This window comes from Zerene cesonia, chromosome 26 (genome assembly GCF_012273895.1).
Source record: "Zerene cesonia ecotype Mississippi chromosome 26, Zerene_cesonia_1.1, whole genome shotgun sequence".
NCBI lineage: Eukaryota > Metazoa > Arthropoda > Insecta > Lepidoptera > Pieridae > Zerene > Zerene cesonia.
The window spans coordinates 4,366,081-4,386,460 of record NC_052127.1 but is presented as its reverse complement, the minus strand read 5'-3'; the positions used below and the strand labels follow the sequence as shown (position 1 = coordinate 4,386,460).

The following is a 20,380-nucleotide window of genomic DNA, read 5'->3' as shown; positions in this document are numbered from 1 at the left end:
GTACAAGATATCTTCATCTGAATCATTTTAGTTCATAAACGGATATCTTTCTTAATTTTTCAGAGCCAAGTCCCGATGCTTTCAGGGAAATTAACATATAATTTCTGGTCATCATCAAAATAGATATATATGTACATCGTTTCTTACATACCAAATTGTTAAATAACACTTGAAAATATAGGATTATATATCCCTTATTGTTCAAGAATCTAGAGAAACTAACACTGTAATTTTGATAATTGATGAGATGGGTAGATAAGATCCAAACATGTAAAGGTCATATTTGCGCATATCCTATGCATTTTATATTCAATTTAAAATTATAATTGATAAAATTATAATTTAACCAAATCACAACAAACAAGAAACAAAATCCATTACAATTAGCGACCTACATTTAAAACCATACATTAGAAATTTTGTCATCATCCGGAAAAGAAAAAAAACTGACCCCCCCAATTCCTTCCGCCACCATCTTAAACAAATCCACCCAGTTTATTTGATAAAACAAACGACACACCAGTAAAACATACAAGCCTGCAATTACGTCATTATCCAAAGGACGTGTTTACCATAGCGTGGACGGACTGTCCCAACCTGTCGAACGAGTTCCACGCGGCCCGTGACGAAAAACTAAACTTATTAAGCCATTTAAATCCTGCTAGGCTTCATGGATGTACTGAAACAGGCGAGTGTGTTGCGGTTCGTTTTTTAAAATTGCTGTCTTGACTAAATTATATATAACTAAACGAATGCCGGAACCGGAAGCCGCAGGGTTGAAATCTGTTCTATTACTTTATTTAAATGTAAGAAAATATTTTTTTACAAACTTTCTGATAATAAAAACACGTGGTTGGCGTTATGCACTTAAAAACATTTCGATAATTCATTTCTATTAGAGTTTCGTACCCAAAGGGTAAAATAGGACTTGCTCTCCGTTTGCCTGTGTGTCTGCCTGTCTATTACTGGGCTGTACCTTCAAGTTATTGTCAAAAAAATATGTACAACATACATTGCTAGTTTGTTTATATCCAAGCAGTTTGAACGGCCATATAGCATTGCTGTCGTCACGTAGTAAAAAAAAATCTTTAAATAATTCATTTGCGCAAATGAAGTATGAACTCTTTTGACGTAGGATTGTCATTTCAACGCATCGGTGGGTCACCGCGCCCCGCATTGCTAAACAGTAGTAGACTGTGCCGCTCCAATGATCTTTCGAACGGCTGTTTATTGGATGGATTGCATTATAATGGATAGCCGAATAACAATATAACGGATAGAATTAATTTATTATTTACGTATCTGTGTAATTTGTCAAAACAATTCTTTTTTTTTTTTTTTTCGATAATTAACACACTCATATTAGCGACACACGTATATGTGACCGTCTCTGTAAGACTCGATTTTCAGCCACTTCCAAGACATATGTAATTCGAACGTGATCAAGGCTCGGTGACAATACAATAATTAAACGAGTTTATTTTATTATCCTTATTAGGTTCATCATCATCATCATCATCATCAGCCTATATATGTTCCCACTGCTGGGACACAGGCCTCCTATGAGGGTTCAGGCCATAATCCACCACGCTGGCCAAGTGCGGGTTGGCAGATGTCACATGTCGTCGAACTTTTAATTCTTGGACATGCCGGTTTCCTCACGATGTTTTCCTTCACCGTTTAAGCAGTGGTGATGTTATCCACATGCGCAGATAAATTGAAAAATCAATTTAATTCCTGCACGCTCGCTCGGTCTCGAACCCCGACTTATCGATTTTGAAGTCCGAGGTTCTCACCACTGAGCCACCACTGCTTTTTTTATTAGGTTCGCTAAGATTAAAACAGTTCCCTTATAATGCTCTGTTACAGATACACCAAGGACATGACTTTATCTTACAATAGTTGGAAAATCTTTCTTAGATTTACCAAGTTCCTCCTCGTTACCAAAAACAAACGACGGCATTAAAAGATACACAACTTAATAGGGAAGGAGCTGGTTGAACTATCCTACTTATAATCCTGCTGATCCTGTTAATATTATAAATGCGAAAGTTTGTGATGATGTGTGTATGTTTGTAACTCTTGCACGTAAAAACTACTGAGCCGATTGTAATGAAAGTTGGGACGTAGATAGCTGGGCAACTGGAAATAACACATAGGCACTTGTTATCCCGATATTCCAACGGGACACAGACTAAAGCGGGTGAAACCGCGGGGCGAAACTAGTAAGTTATATTACATAGCCAACATTAAGAACACAAATCGAAACTTCAACCATAAAATATCGACATTGAACTGATAAAAAATCGTCAACTTTCGTAATAACGTGACAATTGCTCGTTAACACACAATGAACAAAACAATCATGTAAATATAATGAATGCGTCTAACAAACTCAAAGAACCTCGCTTTTGGGAATAACGCTTACAAATCAATATATTAATTAACGTTACACATATATATTTTTTTTAACATTTTATCAAAGTTTCGTTTCTCGTTTTCTTTAATTTGATAGAAAAATAAATATGCAAAAACTATATATAGCCGAGTCGCACCCCTAGTTGATAATATTATGCCCGTGATTATCACTACATATAATATATGTATAGTATAAAATAAAGTCACTTTCTTTGTCCCTATGTCCCTGAATATGCTTAAATCTTTAAAGCTACGCAGCGGATTTTGATGGGGTTTTTTTTTAACAGATAGATTGATTCAAGGGGAAGGTTTATATGTATAATAAAAGATATTAAACTACTTCGAATTTTACGCGTGCGAATTCGCGGGCAAAGCTAGTTTTATATACGAGTAAAAAGATTTACCGTCTTGACGAACGGTCGCGTTATAAATACTGTAATTACAAATAAAAATATAAAAATGTGAATGTAATATCCTCTCCTTATAAAACCTATTCATAAATCTAACCTTTATAGGTATGTTTATTATACATGCAAAGTCTCTGAAGTGGAGACCGTGACATTTAGCGCCTCATTGTCATGCAGACCAATTAATCTACAATCGATATTATAAAATGAATATATTGATTAGGAAGATTTTTATACCAAGTTTAGGACAGGAGGGAGGGGGGACGTATATTTTTTTTCTTATACCCAAACAATACCCAGTACTTTCATAATCCCTTATACAGTACGAGCTGCGCCCCGCGGTTTCACCCGCGTAAGGCCGTATCCCGTAGGTATATTGGGATAAAAAGTTGCCTATATGTTATTCCCGTTGTCCAGCTGTCTACGTACCAAGTTTCATTGCAATCGGTTCAATAGCTTTTGCGTGAAAGAGCAACAAACACAAACACATCCTTACAAACTTTCACATTTATAATGTTAGTAGGATAGGACAGTAAGCGACAAGCTTTCGAAGGGTCTTCGCTACTATAATCATCGAGCCCTACGTTACTTTTGGATGGCTAATGACAGTTAACGGTCAGAATTATACGTTATGTTATGTGATTACCGTGCACTGTTAGTGGGGCTTGCATGAAAACGTTCGTTCAATGCTCCAAAATTGAGAGAGACAGATGGTACGTTGTTTTGCCGCAGGCGTTATTTGCCTGGCAATCAATTTCAATTCTCTATTCATTTACAATAAACGTGTATGTGTGTAATAATGGTGTTACACGTATGTGATATAGTTAAATAAGTGTAAGTATGTGTGTGATATTCTTTTAATTTTGTAAGGATGTGTGTGTGTCTGTCTGCTCATTAACGCAAAAACTACTGAACCGATTGCAATGAAATTTGATAGCTGGACAACTGGAATAACATATAGGCAATTTTAGTATATTTAAATGCTTAAAAATCTTCAGAAATTGAACTAAAATGCAATAGAAACAAAAGATTAATGTATATTTGTACTACTAGTTACGAAACATTGTCACCTAATATAGATGAAAATAATGCAAAAAGCAACTAATGCAATGTACGTTACTGTAAGCAAAATTACCGTCATATGAATTCACTTACCACCTAACACCATTTAATAAAATAAGACTCCAGACATCTAGTGCACATGTTTTATTACCTAGGAACACACGTTTCTCAGTAAACAATACGGAGATAAGTACACGAGATTGCGCCGATATATCCGCAACTATAGAATGTTGTGGTAAATATCTAGATTACATTGTTCAACCGTTATAAACACTACATATATCCATTACCTTTGGATTAATGGTTCTGTACAAGGCTGCTAAAATTGAAAGATGGTTTATTTACTAGGACCGCCTCTTTGGTACAGTGGTTAGCGCGTGAGCGTAGAACCGAGGGGACCTGCGTTAGATTCCCGGTGGGGACGCACAAAAACATAATGTCTCGGTCTGGCAGGACGCAGAAGGCTGATCACCTACTTGTTCAAAAAGAAAATCGATCAGTGAAACAGATGTATATTATCTGCCCCATACCCTACTAGGTGACACGGGACTTTACTAGAAAGACGTAGACGATGAAGAGACATCAAACGTGGTGTTATTAATCGTTGATGATCAACGATTCATATATATGCGTGTCTCTGACGCGAAAGGTTTACGTTTGATTCAATACCAATTCAAGCCCATTTAAAAATGTGTTGTTGATTACATACTTCCATATTGAGCGGCTCCACTAACGCGGATTTTTTAAGATATTGTTAAGGCACAAGCATGGTTCTTATGGAGAGGAAAAAGCCTGGAAGAACCGCCAGTCCGTAATCATATAAGGAACATAGTACTATAACACAAGACCAAGCAAACGGGAGACACGTAGTCGATGTCATCACAGCCCCAACTCAATATTTCCAACACAATATACTTAACAGATTAAACAAATCAAACCATACATATACAAAATAAAACATAGACAAAGAGGTTCGTTTTCGAAATCCAGCTGTCACAATAGAGCAATGTCGAAACATCATTATGCAAACCGCTGACACCATGACAGCTACGGTATAAGGGCTTGCCGTGAAATTGACTGTTGTAGCACAAATGACTACCTTATCCTGCACCGCTGGGAAAAAAGGTTATAACGTTATCTATTGTTGTATCTACCTACTAGCCACTCGGCCGGATCTCGCCCAGGTTTTATAAAACAACAAAACGGCCTAGGTAGCTCAGGAATAATGTAGGTGGCTTTCTGCTTTTGAAATAATTTAGGAAATCTAACAAAATTATGAATAATTTTTAGTGTGGTAGCGTACTATGGAAGACTTTGTCAAAATTAAAAATCCATTATAGCTTTAAATAGGATTTTGTATTTAGGCACAATTTTAATGAAAAATGTATATTAAATCTGCAAAAATGTTTCCCATTCCCATATCTAAGAGAACCTTTAAGTAAGCTTTCCGGTTTGCTTCATTTTCCCTTTGGTGTTTATTAATTACTTTCTCAGTGAATAAAACTATAAATAAAAAACTAAATGTCTCCAACCAATCGAGAAATAACGAAATATAACACCAATTACACATAAAGAAATTTAAACAAAACAATAGTAATCCAGTTCACACTATGCTTCTATAAGCAGTGTACAGTGCTCCTGACATGTTTAACACATGTTACTTAAAAATTCGTGTCAAATTTACACATAATTATTCACACTTTTCCTCTACCGTCCGACTAATATCTTCACAAATGATATTGTTATTGAAAATTTTACAGTTCGCCACTGTAATAATATTGATCTATATACCCAGATTCTTTTGTACCCGTGTTTGACTAAATGACAAAGCGTAACGTGTACAGACAATCGATCGTGAAGTTAAAATTTAGGTCAAATTCATGTTATGTTAAAAGAATAGATAGTGAGTAACAAATACGAAATTTGGATATTTTACGTTAAGATATTTTTTATTAATAAAAAAAATATCTTGATTCATACATTACATAACCCAAACAAATCTATAAAAAGTACACACTACGATTGTCCATCAATAAGGCTAGTTTTTGTGTCACGCTGACCGCCCGCTAGCCATCGGTGCTGACAACTGAAACGTATGAAGTATGAACCCGATATTCCTACGGGATACGGAGTTACGCGGGTGAAACCGCGGGCGCAGCTAGTATTAAATAAACGAACGTATCATCCAAATTAAGCTTTGATTATAGTATGAATTTCTAATGTTAGTGACGTTTAATTCTTTAGATAAAGTATTTCTATCTACTTAACCGATCAGTGCAGTGATTTTGAAACGTTCCCAAGTGTGTGTGTGTAGGTCTATTACCAAATGTATACAATGGAACTTGATATTACTTTAAACCAATATTTATATACAGTGTGTAAACAACACAATACGAGTATGTTCCTGGAAATTGTTACAGTGAGAGCGAGAAAGGAGAAAGTGGGACCGGTAAAGATTTTTTTTTAACATGAACTCCATATAAGGATGCGTCAATGGATTCATTCGTATTTATTGTCCGTAGTGTTAAGTAAATAGAGTGACATTTAGATAGAAAGAAGAAAAAAACAGTTATAAATGACAAACAGAAACGTATGGGATGTTGTCTTGTCTATAATATGAATGTCAAACCCATGCATATTTTAGGAAAGTGTGCATATTTATTACAAAAAAAGACAAACAAGATTTGCAAAAAAAAAAACAAAATGTTTTAATACGAGAGACCGCAGTTTGTATTAAAATAATACACATTTAATTCCTTCTGCTAAAAAGCTGCATTAACATACTTTGATCTTAGCCATAAGGCCAAGAAACGATGATTATGAATTTAATGTTTTTTTTTTTTAAGTGGAAATTTTGATCCCATACCGTCACAATAAATGACCTTAAGCTAAAAATAACAATTCAAACCAACACAAATAAAGCCTTGCAACCTAACGGTACACACCGCTAAAATATTGTATATAGTAGTAGTTAAATGAACATACACTAAAGGAGATCCTTTCGGCCAACGACCTGTCCGTCTTTATTTAATTAAAGATCGACAGATAAAAAAATTCCAAGAACTCGATTTCGCAACGTCACTTGATTATACGTGACCAACATTATGTATTTAATTTTATGCACGGAGTTAAATATTACGGCAGATTTTTTTTTCTGTATGCCAGTACTTTGATTTTATCTGTATGCCAAATTTCAACCCAGTCGGTCCAGTAGATAGATCCGTCAGTCAGTCAGTCAGTCACCCTTGCGTTTTATATTATATTAATATATATATAGATGACAATACTATAATTTATTACGGTTTTACTACGAGACAAAACAAAGGAATCGTACGTTCTTTATAAGGTATCATTAAGGCCACAAATAATGATGACTTATTTATTGTTACATTGCTTTTATAAAGCTGCCAAACTTAAATTTAAACAATTAGGTGGATTAAACATATGCTGTGTTGACACGCCCCCAATTCTTCTTAACACTCAGCCCAAATTTTTGATTGTAATGTATCTATTTTATGAGGAAACGAAAGAAAGGAATTTGGGAATCTAGATAATAGGTCGTAATATTAAATGTACCTCTTTTCATAAAATTTTAATAAACCTAAGAATGGTAACATACATTTAAATTCGGGTAATAAATAACAATACACAGAAAATACTCAGAACGAATAACAGCTCGTACTTCCGTGTGCTTCAGCAAGAAACAAAACGATAAAACTTACGTATTCAGAAACATCCTTAAGCTTTCTAATAACGAAATATACGCGGTCATGGTATTTATTGATGATTGGTTTTTTCGTTATCTGTTTTAAGCTTCTACTGCAATGAACTCGTAAACAGCCAGTACCAATAAAAAAAAACGATCGTTAACAAAAAAGGTCGTAATATTAAGTGGTCACAAGAATAGATTTAAAATCATCATAACTTTATATGACGTTAAAGTGTTGTTGCTAATTTAGATATTTTAGATATATAATATAATGTAACACTAGCTGTGACCCGCGGTCGAAACCGCGTAAGTCCGTATCCCGTAGGAATATCGGTATATAAAGTGCCTATGTGTTATTTCAGTTGTCCAGCTATCTACAAAGCAAATTTCATTGCAATCGGTTCAGTAGTTTTTGCGTGAAAGAGTAACAGACGCACACATACATATGCATCCATCCTCACAAACTTTCGCATTTATAGTATTATTATTCGCCAATAGATGTCAGGAAGAATCATAATAAATTGGGACTACTCAAACGCCTCCTATTTGTTAAAAAAGTAAGTTTAAGTCGATAAAACACGAATAAAACACGAATATGACATTTTCTAAAAAAGATTCCTAGCTAGATCGATTTATCGCCCCCGAAACTCCCTATATACTAAATTTCATGAAAATCGTTGGAGCCGATTCCGAGATTCCAGTTATATATATATATATATATATATATATATATATTAAAGGTATAAGATAACATAACAATGCTTTCGGACTATGCAGCGAATGAAAAAAAAATATGCCATACTTGGTGTGTTGTGAGGTCTTTTTGACTTTATTGTATACAGTCACATCAACGTTTTCGGGCTATTAAGGCTAATAAAAAGGGCTAAATAAACTAACAATTTTCTTCCCAAAACTCAAACTTTAACATTAATTATAATTAATTCAATTAGACTTCTTAGAGAAGCACTTCGTCGCACAGAATCATCATAACGCATTTTTAACATTTACAGCAAAAAGCAGTTTCTACAGAGAAGAGCCGGCAAGAAACTCTGTAATTGTTGTTAAATTTTTACCAACTATGTCAATTTTACATTTTAATACACAGGCAATATAATAATAATGGTTCGAAAGAAGTGTCCTGTGGATACAAATGACGAAGACGTATTAACGGATCATGATGACCGTACTCTCAGTAAATGCGAGTGACAGTAACAACAAGATTATTGCGTCATAACAGATGACGTTCGAATGGTTACTTTCAAAACAGATTAAGAACATAGGAAATGGGATTAGAACAGATGGTTCGAGATGATTGTGTACGAAAATGGATAACTATTTCAAATACTTTGTTTGTGTTAAATGTCTATAATACATATAGTTATTACAGTATGAATTAGATTTTGATGTAAGTTACTAAAAGAAACACTATAACGGCTGACTAGAATATAATGGTAAATGATAATTATCGTTTACTAGCTGTTCGTCCTGGTTTCACCCGTGGCACATATATAGCTTATGTCATTCAGTGTAATTGCAGCTCTCTAATGGTGAGAAATTTTTTGAAATCTCTCCAGCTGTTCCCACGTGATGGCGTGACCAAAGGAAAAAGTGATTCATTTTTCTATATAATATAGATAAACTGAGTTTACTCACAAGTAGTAATGGCGTAATAAAATGTAAGGAAAACAAATAATTAAGATGACAAATTATATATAAGCGACTACATTTGAAAATAATAACAAGGTGTGACTGTTTCGCAAAATGATTTATTATGATAAGGATCATTTCATTCACGATATTATTTCAAAAACAGTTCGTATTGTCTTTTCTTCATATTAACCCACCCATTTCCCGCCTAAAAAGTAGGCTATAAACCTTTACTAGAATTTAGGTTATCTCCCTACAAAGTTCAATAGGTCATCTCCAAATAGAACACTTATAACAATACTAGCTGACCCGGCAAACGCTTATTATTTAGGTTTATAAAAAATAGATATTGGCTGATTGTCACCTACCCGATGTGCACACAAAATTTCATTTGACGCTCCACCCGTTTCGGAGGAGTAAGGTAACTAACATTGCGACACGAGAACTTTATATATAATATATATAATTTTTATGGGACCGAATAGGAAGCCAATATGATGTATTCTAAAATTTTATATGAAATATGCCCGTTAATTATATAATAGCGCCATAATCGATTAAATTATTTATACCAGTAGCAGGCAGATACACGTGTACCTAGTAACATAGGATATATTTGAAGTAAATCTACTAATATTAGTATATTATATTGAATAAACTTTTGTATGTCTGTAACGTTGTCACCCAAAAACCACTGGACCATTGTGAACAAATTGTTTTAGAAAATTGCAACTTTACTGAGTGACATAGACGGGCGAAGCCGAACAGCTAGTATTATATAAATAAAAAGATATACATATATGTATAAATACATTGCTATTCCTTAGTCAGATGAGTCTTCATTACCTAAACGGTGTCTTATCATTTGCTAGACGTGCTTACAACAACACCAATGCTTATACAGCCTATTCGTGACTGAATCAAACCTAATTAAACATTCAATAACTATTTACGATTCAATGTAACTTTTTACATGGTGATGTAATGGAATGGTTTTAATGTTTTTCCTTAACTATCGAGTGCCTACGCGAGATATGTCATTGACCAAGTTAATGTAACGTTGGTTACCTTTTAGTTGATTAGATTTATAACATAAAATAACGTATAAAAAAGCTTTCAAGACTGATTTGACTATATCAAATGAAAACAATTAGTAACTGAAGTCACCACCGATCACAATTTAATACATAAATAAAATTAAACACACTAATAACTGCGGGTATAAGACAATAGACAATATTTGTTTACGTATATTCTCTGCGTGTGTGTGTGTGTATGTGAATAGTGAACACCGTTAGCACCACAATATAAATAACTGTGACTTACCTTTGTCGCCGTGCAGTGTTTTTATTGAGGGCGCAAGTCCGAAGGGTGCCTTCGGTACTATTATCGTCCCTTTATTCTTCTCGAACAGCGCTTTGCGTTCGCGTAACGACATTTCGGCCGGGTCCTTCTCCTTCGCCCTAGGGCTGCCGGCCTCGAACATCGCCGCCTTCGACAGCACAGAGCTCCTGTCAACATTGCCGCTCGATTTGGGCGCTAATCTCTTCACAGCTGGGCTAGCCGGCTTGTTGTCTTGCCGTGTTTGTATACAATCCGTGTTGTCGTTCACTTCGCGATCCACAACGTTGTTCTCTTTGTCCTTATCGCTGTCACAGTTCTCCTCGCTGACCGGCGGCGTCGGTGCCTTATATTTTTTAATTGACGGTTTTTTCGTGACGGTCGGCGGCGCGGCCACCATAGTCGCCATGTTGGGGGCTGGAGTTGCACTGGGGGTTGTCGATGCACTCGCCGGCGCCTGTCGGTTGCGTTCGGGTAACGTCGCGGCGAAATCATAAACGAGCCGCGATTGGGTGGCCGAGACGCGCCGGTACCCGTCTCCCTCCTACGATTGGACAATGGCAGCGTTTGGACGTCTCTGAGCACGTGCGCTCGTATCAATACAACGCGAAATGGCACAAACAAATGCCAAGTTTAACTGTAACCCGGTTAGGGACCGAGACGGAGTTGCATCATCATGAGTTGCGTAAGGGAAGATGTGTATTAACAATGGATTGTATTTAATTTATTTATTATACGTAGAGCGAGTATTGTGAGTTATAGTCGTCAATCCCGTGTGGCGTTAAACTCTCGACTGGCTAATGGATGGAGCTGACGCACGTGCGGAAACCGGCTTCGGCGATAACAATTTCGTCGCATATGCCAGTTTTGCAATTTCATATGCACAAGGAAACGCTAATGAGCAACATATTTTGACCGTCTGATGAGTACGTGAGATGCGCTGTTGCCGATGACGGTACTACAAAGAGTATTGTGCAATATAATATACTTTCAGTTTATCTATATTATAAATTAACGTTTCGTAGACGTTAATATATAAAATAACTATGTATGGCTAAATACATTTTATTTCCCCTAAATTGTAACGATTTCCAAATCAAATTTTTACATTACAGTATATTTTTTTCGCTTTAGTTTTTTTCGCATAGTTCCCACTCCCTTAAGATTTCCGGGATAGAAAAAATCCTATATACTTTCTCGGATCTCAAACTATCTCTTTGCCAAAATTCATCTAAATCGGTTCAGTGCTTTAGGCGTGATGAAGTGGAGTTCTTTCGCGTTTTATATATTAGTAGGGATTAAACCAAGAGAAGCACAAATAAAAATAATTTCAAATACTGTCATAATGGCGAAACAAGCGTATAATTAGCGTTAATTTACATTAGCATTAAAATATTAATTTAATCAGCGATTATACGCCGCTGTCACCATTATCCACACAAAGGGCTTTGTTCCTAATTCAAATGAGATGCGATGCGACTTAACCGCAATTTTATCGAGTCTGTGACACGCCGCCCCAGATAATCTCATCTATTTTATTTTCGTTATGCGATCTACAGTAGTACTATAACAGTGCAATAATTATCATGCAAGAAGCAAATTATTTACTATCTGCATCTTATGGCAGCGCGTTTATGACGTTTACAAAATGGCGCGAAGTGTAGGTACGGTTTGTTTATTTTTTTTAATCAGTTTGGTTATATCTTTTTAAAGGGCCTAAATAGTTTTTATTTAAATGCGAAATATATTTTATCTCGGAAGGTTTCTAGTTACGTTTAAAATGAAATATATCGTTTTATCCACCTCATGACGATAATTATACATTTACGCTAGTCGCCTAGTAAACAGCTACTAAGTGGTAATAACGACATAAGATATTTGTAAGAAAAACACTTCCATTTTCCAATTCTTTCTTCATTTCATGGAAATTTCCAGATATTTAAGTCCCTTCAATAAGACATTTGCCGCGCAATAAAGCTGAAGAGAACGTTTGTTTATCAGTTTGAACGCGCTAACCACTGGACCGAGTGATGGAGTACTAGAGGACTAGAGTAAACGTGCGGTTTTATTAAACACAATACCAACCTTGTCTCGAACATTTTAATAGGAATTTCTAATGGCAGTTCAAGGAAATACATATTTATTTGTCTGACTGACAAAATATACGAAATTAACATCAAGCCGATATTGTAAATGTGGAGACCGATAATAGAGAGATTTATCTTTATATATAATCTTATCTCAAATATGGAAAAATGTTATTTCGAAATCAGTGATATTTAAAGATACGTTTTTCGCTATAATAATCATTACAGTATGCTGAAAATACAAAGTCATAAAAAGTATTTGTCACCTATTATAAGATATTATACTCTTACAAACGTAGGTATGTTTTAATAACGAATGATATTGCCTAAAATCCCACAATAACGAAATTACAGAAGAAACAAAGAATTCTCTTTTCAAAGCCTTTTCAATATAAATATTTCCTGAACTTTACTATTATCGAGTATTATATATAAGTATTCCGTTAAGCGTGTTAAATTGACGTCTATTAACCAATTGTTCCACCGAAATTTGAGCTATGTCCCCAACATTTGTGGTAAAGTTATTGACCTCTCCAGCTAAATCTAATCGAATATAAACCGTTCAATGCAAAGCTGAAACCGCGAAGTCCATAAGGGCCTTTAAGTTTATACTTAAACGTTTAAAATTTCTTATTATTATACTAGGTATACCAGGTTGCCTGGCAGAGATTGCTATGTAGCAACAAGGCCGCCTTTTGTACAAAATATTATTGTGCCATATTATATTTTGTATAAACTTTACTTTCTGTTTTGTACAATAAAGTATTATAAATAAAATAAATAAATAGGTAATAGATGAACGTTCGTATTTATTTCTTATATCGGGTGGTGCGTACGCGAAGTCAATTTGATTACCTTGTTTTACTAAAAAGGACATTACTAAGGCATCCTTTGATTGCCAACGACCTACTAACGCAGTGCGGCAGTGGATTGCGGCCACTGAGGGATGTGGAATCGATTCTTTTTGAAAATTGCGCCTAAACCTAAGTAACTACGTAGATATAAGAACCAAAATGTTACAGAGCTTATTTTATACTAGGTGGTCGCATCGGTTTCATCCATGGTACATGCAACAAAATGAAGTTGCAGCTTTGTAATGGTGAAAGAATTTTTTGAAATCGATCCAGTGGTTTTTGAATAAAAACAATTACAAAATATACAAAAGGTTTCCCTTTTTTAATATTTTTATTATATTACGTTATAGTCTGATTACGTTTCAAACCCGTAAATTAATCTTCATCATTATCAGCAATCCACCACGCAGCCAAGTTAGCAGATTGGCAGGTATCAATAACATTTCGTCGAACTTTTGATTCTTGGACACGCCGGATTCCTCACGATGTTTTTCCCTCACCGTTTCGAACCGTGGTGTTGTGTATGTTTGTATGCTCTATGGACTTGGGATCTTGTATGGACTACATTAGAATTGAAGACATTTAATCCAACCTTTGTACGCTTAGCAAAGATCGGTGATAATACAATCGTTTCATGAGTTTATCTTCTCATTCCGATAGAACCACCAGAGTTAATAATTTCCTTACGTAAACTCTGTACAAAATAATTTCCTTACGTAAACTCTGTTCTGTGAAGTGAGACTCTGAGCAAATCTTTTTTTGGTTTACAAACTACATTTATTTACGATCTTAGTGTCGTACATTATCCGAACGACTCATTCCAGTCCAAGTTTCCACATACCAAAAACAATTCGTACAGCATATGTCTCGCGCAGGCTGACATCAAAACCACCGCAGGACGAGACGACAAGTCCGCTCATATAATACCGCTATAAAAATTGTCCTAGACGCGTATTCATCCGTAACAAGGTTCGTCGCACCCGCGGCGACCATTCTAAGCGGAAGAAAAAACCGTGCAACCGGCTCTCTATAGATACGCAAAAAGTCAGTTCAACAAACTACGTACACGTAGGTACTAAAGCTTAAACAATACGAGCTGGTTTCCGAGTCTTACCAGGTGCGAGGTAAATATGCATGTGCAAATCACATCAAAGATAAAACCCTCAATATGTAGAGGTTAATTCTTAAAAAAAAAAGACATGGTATAATCTTAATATATATAAATTACGTGTCACGTTGTTTGTCCGCGATGGACTCCCTAACTACTCAACCGATTTTAATCAAACTTGTACACCATGTGCCGTTTTATCCAAGTTAAAAGATAGAAACGTTTATCTTATATATAATTGGAATCTCGGAATCGGCTCCAACGATTTTCATGAAATTTAGTATATAGGGGGTTTCGGGGGCGATAAATCGATCTAGCTAGGAATCTTTTTTAGAAAATGTCATATTCGTTTTTTATCGACTTAAACTTAGCGACTCTTCCTGACATCTATTGGCGAATAATAATACTATTTTTTGGTGAATAATTAAAGTTCCAGCAGATGGCGTTGTTAAGTAACGAAGTCAATGAGTGTTTGCTTTGAGGTTAGACTAATTGTTTATATTGTTTTGTGTCTTTTTGATGCACGTGTTCACTTAAAAATGCCTAAACGATCTTGGAAAAAAACGCTTATAAACAATCTAACTTCACGATGTTAAACCGAGCAAAGCTCGGTAATACAGCTACTATTATTTAAATCACGATAAATGACTACTCGGACGGAGCCGGTGCGTGCAGCTAGTACTGCTATAAATCTATTCTATCTATTGCGTCCCATCCATTTTGATATAGAATTGTAGTATTCAGTTGTTCTGTGTATATATACTTCTATAGTAATCTATACTTGTAATATAAAACTAAAGAGTTTGTTTGAGCTCGCTAATCTCAGGAACTGCAGGATTTCAAAAGATTCTTTCGCCATTGGATATAAACGTGATCCCATAGTGCTACTGGACATATATGAACCGCACACAAATTCTTAGCCAGCCGGCTTGCAATTTAAAAAATCTTATAGATAAAGAGAGATGATTTTCTTATTCTCTAGACGAAGTATGGGCGAGCGACTAGTATATAAAAATGTTTTAAATTATAATACAGTACGTGTATAACATATAATAATGTGGAATAACATTCAATTTAGTTAATATCAGTACAACCGTTTCGTGTAATTTACATTAAGATTTTTTTCTTTTTTTTTTACATTAGATAGCCAGGCATTTGACTGCAACCCTACCTGATGGAAAGTAGAGATGCAGTCTATGAAAGCGCATGCCTGTCTAGATAGAACCTATTCATTTTTGCCTCGAATAAATTTTAATCATATTTTTATATTTTAAAGATTGTAAAATATGCAAATTAGGTATCTTAAAAGAACATGATTCTGTTTAAACCATATAAATTATAATTCAGTTTTTATAAACGCTTATTAGGAGAACCTTATCATTTAGATATACACATTATAAAATTTGGCCAATATAAAAAAATAACTTTTATAAATAAAATAATATGTATATTCGGTCTATATGTACACCTACTTATATGAGAATTAATTTGAGCCAATACAAATAACAATTATTGAAGTGAAAGATTATAAACATCGATAGGTGAATATTATGTATCTACACTAATGTTATGAAGAGATATATTTGTATGTTTGTAACGATTCCACGCAAAACTGCTGTACAGATTTCAAAAATACATTCACCATTTGAAAGCTGCAACTCAGTGAGAGTGTCGTATATGCACCCCGGCTATATACCACGGACAAAGCCGAGGCGAAAAGCTAGTTATTAATAAAAAGTAGATATACTTTTCAACTAAATCCAATTTAAACCAAGGTTCGTCCATGTTCTCTACTAAATAAGTACAATACCATAGATCCTATTAAGATACCACCCGCATGTCTAACGCACTATTCAAATGTATAATTTATTAAACGACATTTATCATTGTCTCATATCACAAAAATAAACTTATTACAAATCAAGGGCACATTCTCGATGTATTTTCTTTAGTAAGTAGTGAGTACTTATTATTTCTTTGATACGAAATACTCTCTTTAAAAAATATGTAATAAAGAAATTATATTTATAATTCTTTTCTATGAAAAATGTCACCGACGTCCAAGGGGAGGGAGGTACCACTATAGATTTCAAAATGAGCTCAAATGACATCAATTTCGTATTAATCAAAAAAATAATCGCATTCCGGTAAAAACACATGCGAGTTGGTTCGAGTTCAAACGAGTAACTAGCCCAAAAAAAACAGTCGAACTGATTATCTCCTTCGTTTAAATTTAAAAATCTTATACCTTTAAACGAGCAATTCTTGTATATATATATGTATATATATATATATATATATAATTGGAATCTCGGAATCGGCTCCAACGATTTTCATGAAATTTAGTATACAGGGGGTTTCGGGGGCGATAAATCGATCTAGCTAGAAATTTTTTTTAGAAAATGTCATATTCGTATTTTATTCGTGTTTTTTTTCCTGACATCTATTGGTGAATAATAATACTATTTTGCTTCGTAGATAGCTGGACAACTGAAATAACACATAGGCACTTTTTATACCGATATTCCTACGGGATACGGTTACGCAGCACGCTTACGCGGTTTCAACCGCGGGTCACAGCTAGTTATCTATAATTGTGGACGGTGGGATGCATGCAAATGTTGCTTGATCTATTTCTAGATTTAAATTAATATAAATTTCTTATTGTAATTGCTAATTAAATATAACAGTCAAATAACAATGAAAAATTAATAATTTGTTACAAAAACCGAATCCATATCTTCATGTATAAAATTCGATTTAAAAATTATCCAACCTTCGATACGTTATGACAAAAAATAGACTAGACCTGATTGACATTGACGAATAAGTTGAATAGAAAATCCTATTACTAATATAGTTTACTCATTTAATATTTAAGCTGGGATCTATCCACAGCGCGCGTAATAAAACAAAACCAAAGACATAATACCACGAAAAAAATCAGCGCATTCGACATGGCCCCCACGGGCAAAGGCGAAAATTAAATCACGATTGCAGAGCACCATAATAAACGAACATAAAGAAATTACTCATAAAACTTTAAACAAAGGGCTGTTGAAACTTCAAAAACTCGGTTTGGTGGTTCAATGGGCATCGTAAAACATATTTCGGGAAACAATACAAAGGGGTCCGTCCCACTCTCGCGTGGAGACTATGAATATTTCTATACATACATATGTATTCATTCATTGGTAATTAACTTTTACGACATATGTGATTTTCGAAATGACGCACAATTTGCACGTGAAGCAATAGAATTAAAGAATATATAGATTTTTCATTTTTTGATTTTGTTACTCGACACCTCCGTAGATCCCCGATTGTAGTCCAACGACGAGTCCGACAATTGTAGTCCCAGACCCCTAGATGTACCTACTGCCATTAAATGACTTAGCGCACAAACAAAAATCAAAACAATAAAAATTCATTAATTCTCGCCATGCCATCCTTCATATTAGCAAAGTCGTCAAAACAACCTGACTCCTACAAACCGCAGGATGATACCAAACCCTGATCAAAGATGGTACATTTTTTAGAAATTAAAAACTTTTCAACGGATTTTAAACGCGATTTATTCATTATATTATTAACCCGACGTTTCGAACACTTAACAGCGAGCGTGGTCACGGGGAGACCTCCCCGCCGTGACCACGTTTTTAATTTCTAAATGTATAATACTCGCGTAAAATCAAACACAAGGAAATACTATGGTAGATTTTTTGTCACAATCGATCCCACAACGGCCACCCAGTAAGAATACACATAAAATACGAAACGCGCCGTAAACGCAACATCTCGTAACATTATCGTAACATAGGGAACTGTCGATTGCGCACACGATTAGCCTCACATTTATTCGATACTAGGTATTTATTATAGTCGTAAGATACACGTGTTATAAGAAACTATGCTTTAGTTGTTATATTTTTATATGTAAGTACGAACTGATTATCTAGTGGTATTATGAAGGTTAATAAACGAAATGTATTATTACTATCTAACTTGCGTCGCTTCGCTTCGCCCGCATTGACCCGTGACAAAATAAATATCATTGAAAAAAAACTAAAAATCACGCTTTAATTAATAATATTTTTTTATATTGTCTCACTTGCTCTTAAACTCAGTATATGTAAGGAAATTATTTTAATATAAAATAAACTGTATGAAACGTCTGTTCCCACGACACAGGGAATCCTAGTGTGGGCAACGGTTCTTAATTTCTATATGTCACAATGTTTGTTGGAAAAATAAATTATTGTTTATTGTTGATTGTATTGACACCGGTCCTTCATAATAGTACAAAGTTACTAAATCTAGTCTAAAGGAGTCGGTTACATCCTACTTTTCTACTAATATTATAAATGCGAAAGTTTGTAAGGATGTGTGCGTGTTTGTTGTTTTTTCACGCAAAAACGACTGAACCGATTGCAATGAAATTTGGTACGTAGACAGCTGGACAACTGGAATAACATATAGGCAACTTTTTATCCCGATATTCCTACGGGATACGGACTTACGCGGGTGAAACCGCGCAGCTAGTACAAACATACGTGTGAAGCTAATAGAAGCGTGTTAAAAAATTATGTCATTCCTGTAATCAGGAGCTTTCTGTTAGTGAAAGAATTTTCACGATCGCTTCAGTATATACGAAGATTACCTACTACAAACAAAAAAAATAACGTAAGAAACTCTTACATTGCATGCTTTTTAGATTGCATTAATATTTATTTCGTAGTTAGAATAAATAACAACGACATGCAACAATTATAGTAAAGTCGCGTAATTTAAATAATTATCTGTTATAATATATATTTAAAATAATTTAATGTCATTTCGAACACGACAGTATCCTATGACATCGTTCTTGAGAACAAAATTGTATTGAAATAAAAGAAAGATTTTTTCTAATAACAAATTTCCAAAAAACTAAATAATCGGCGCACTTATTTACAAACGCACAGTAACAATTCATCGAATTAATTAATAAATATATAAATAAAAAAATGCAAAAAAAAAATAAATAAATTGAAGCCTCTCAAAACTGCACGATTCAAATAACAACAACCTCACACACAGTGTTTGCCGACATTTCTAAAAATATCTTTTTGATGCACTAATCGAGATATGAAATCCAGTTTTAAAGGTCTCCATTGCATACAAAACAAATGTCGAAGAATAAAAATAATACAATGCTTGTATTGAAAATGAAATAAAACGATGGTTTTATTTTAATATCTACATGTCAGTTACTTAGCATTATGATCATATTATAGTTGTACCACTAGCTTTTGCCCACGGCTTCGCACGCGTTCAATTCGGAGTAGTTTAATAGATGTTATTATACATATAAACCTTCCTCTTGAATCACTCTATCTATTAAAGAAAAACCCATCCGTTGTCAAAAAAAAAAAATCCGTTGCGTAGATTAAAAGATTTAAGTATACATAGGAAGAGAAAGTGACTGTTCACATTCACACCTCAGAAGTTATACATACATCGTTTATAATGGTAACAAATATAGTAAAAGTAACCAAGTTGAAGTAAGAATGTACATGGACCATGTACCCGTTTGGAGATTAGATGGAACGAATAAACAGAAACTTCAATCATACAAACAAAACATCCTTTCAAATGAATCGCATACATCTTGACAATACATGTAGATATTTTAGACCGGGAGATGGTGACACAAATTACTAGGTCATTTGTACCAGTATGGCGGTTCTTCAGTGGTCTAATTACGT

General features: G+C 34.6%; 1 protein-coding gene across 6 annotated transcripts in view; it reads right to left on the bottom strand.

Annotated features, from left to right (window-relative positions):
• LOC119837134 (anillin) overlaps nt 1-20,380 on the bottom strand; it is a 54,726-nt gene that overhangs the window by 25,668 nt on the left and 8,678 nt on the right. For 5 of the 6 annotated variants that reach the window (XM_038362646.1, XM_038362648.1, XM_038362647.1 and 2 more), the window contains one exon: nt 10,570-11,128. In XM_038362646.1, the coding sequence (XP_038218574.1) occupies nt 10,570-11,128 (559 nt within the window). The remainder of the gene's footprint in view (nt 1-10,569; nt 11,129-20,380) is intronic. The other variant, XM_038362650.1, reaches the window with a different exon arrangement.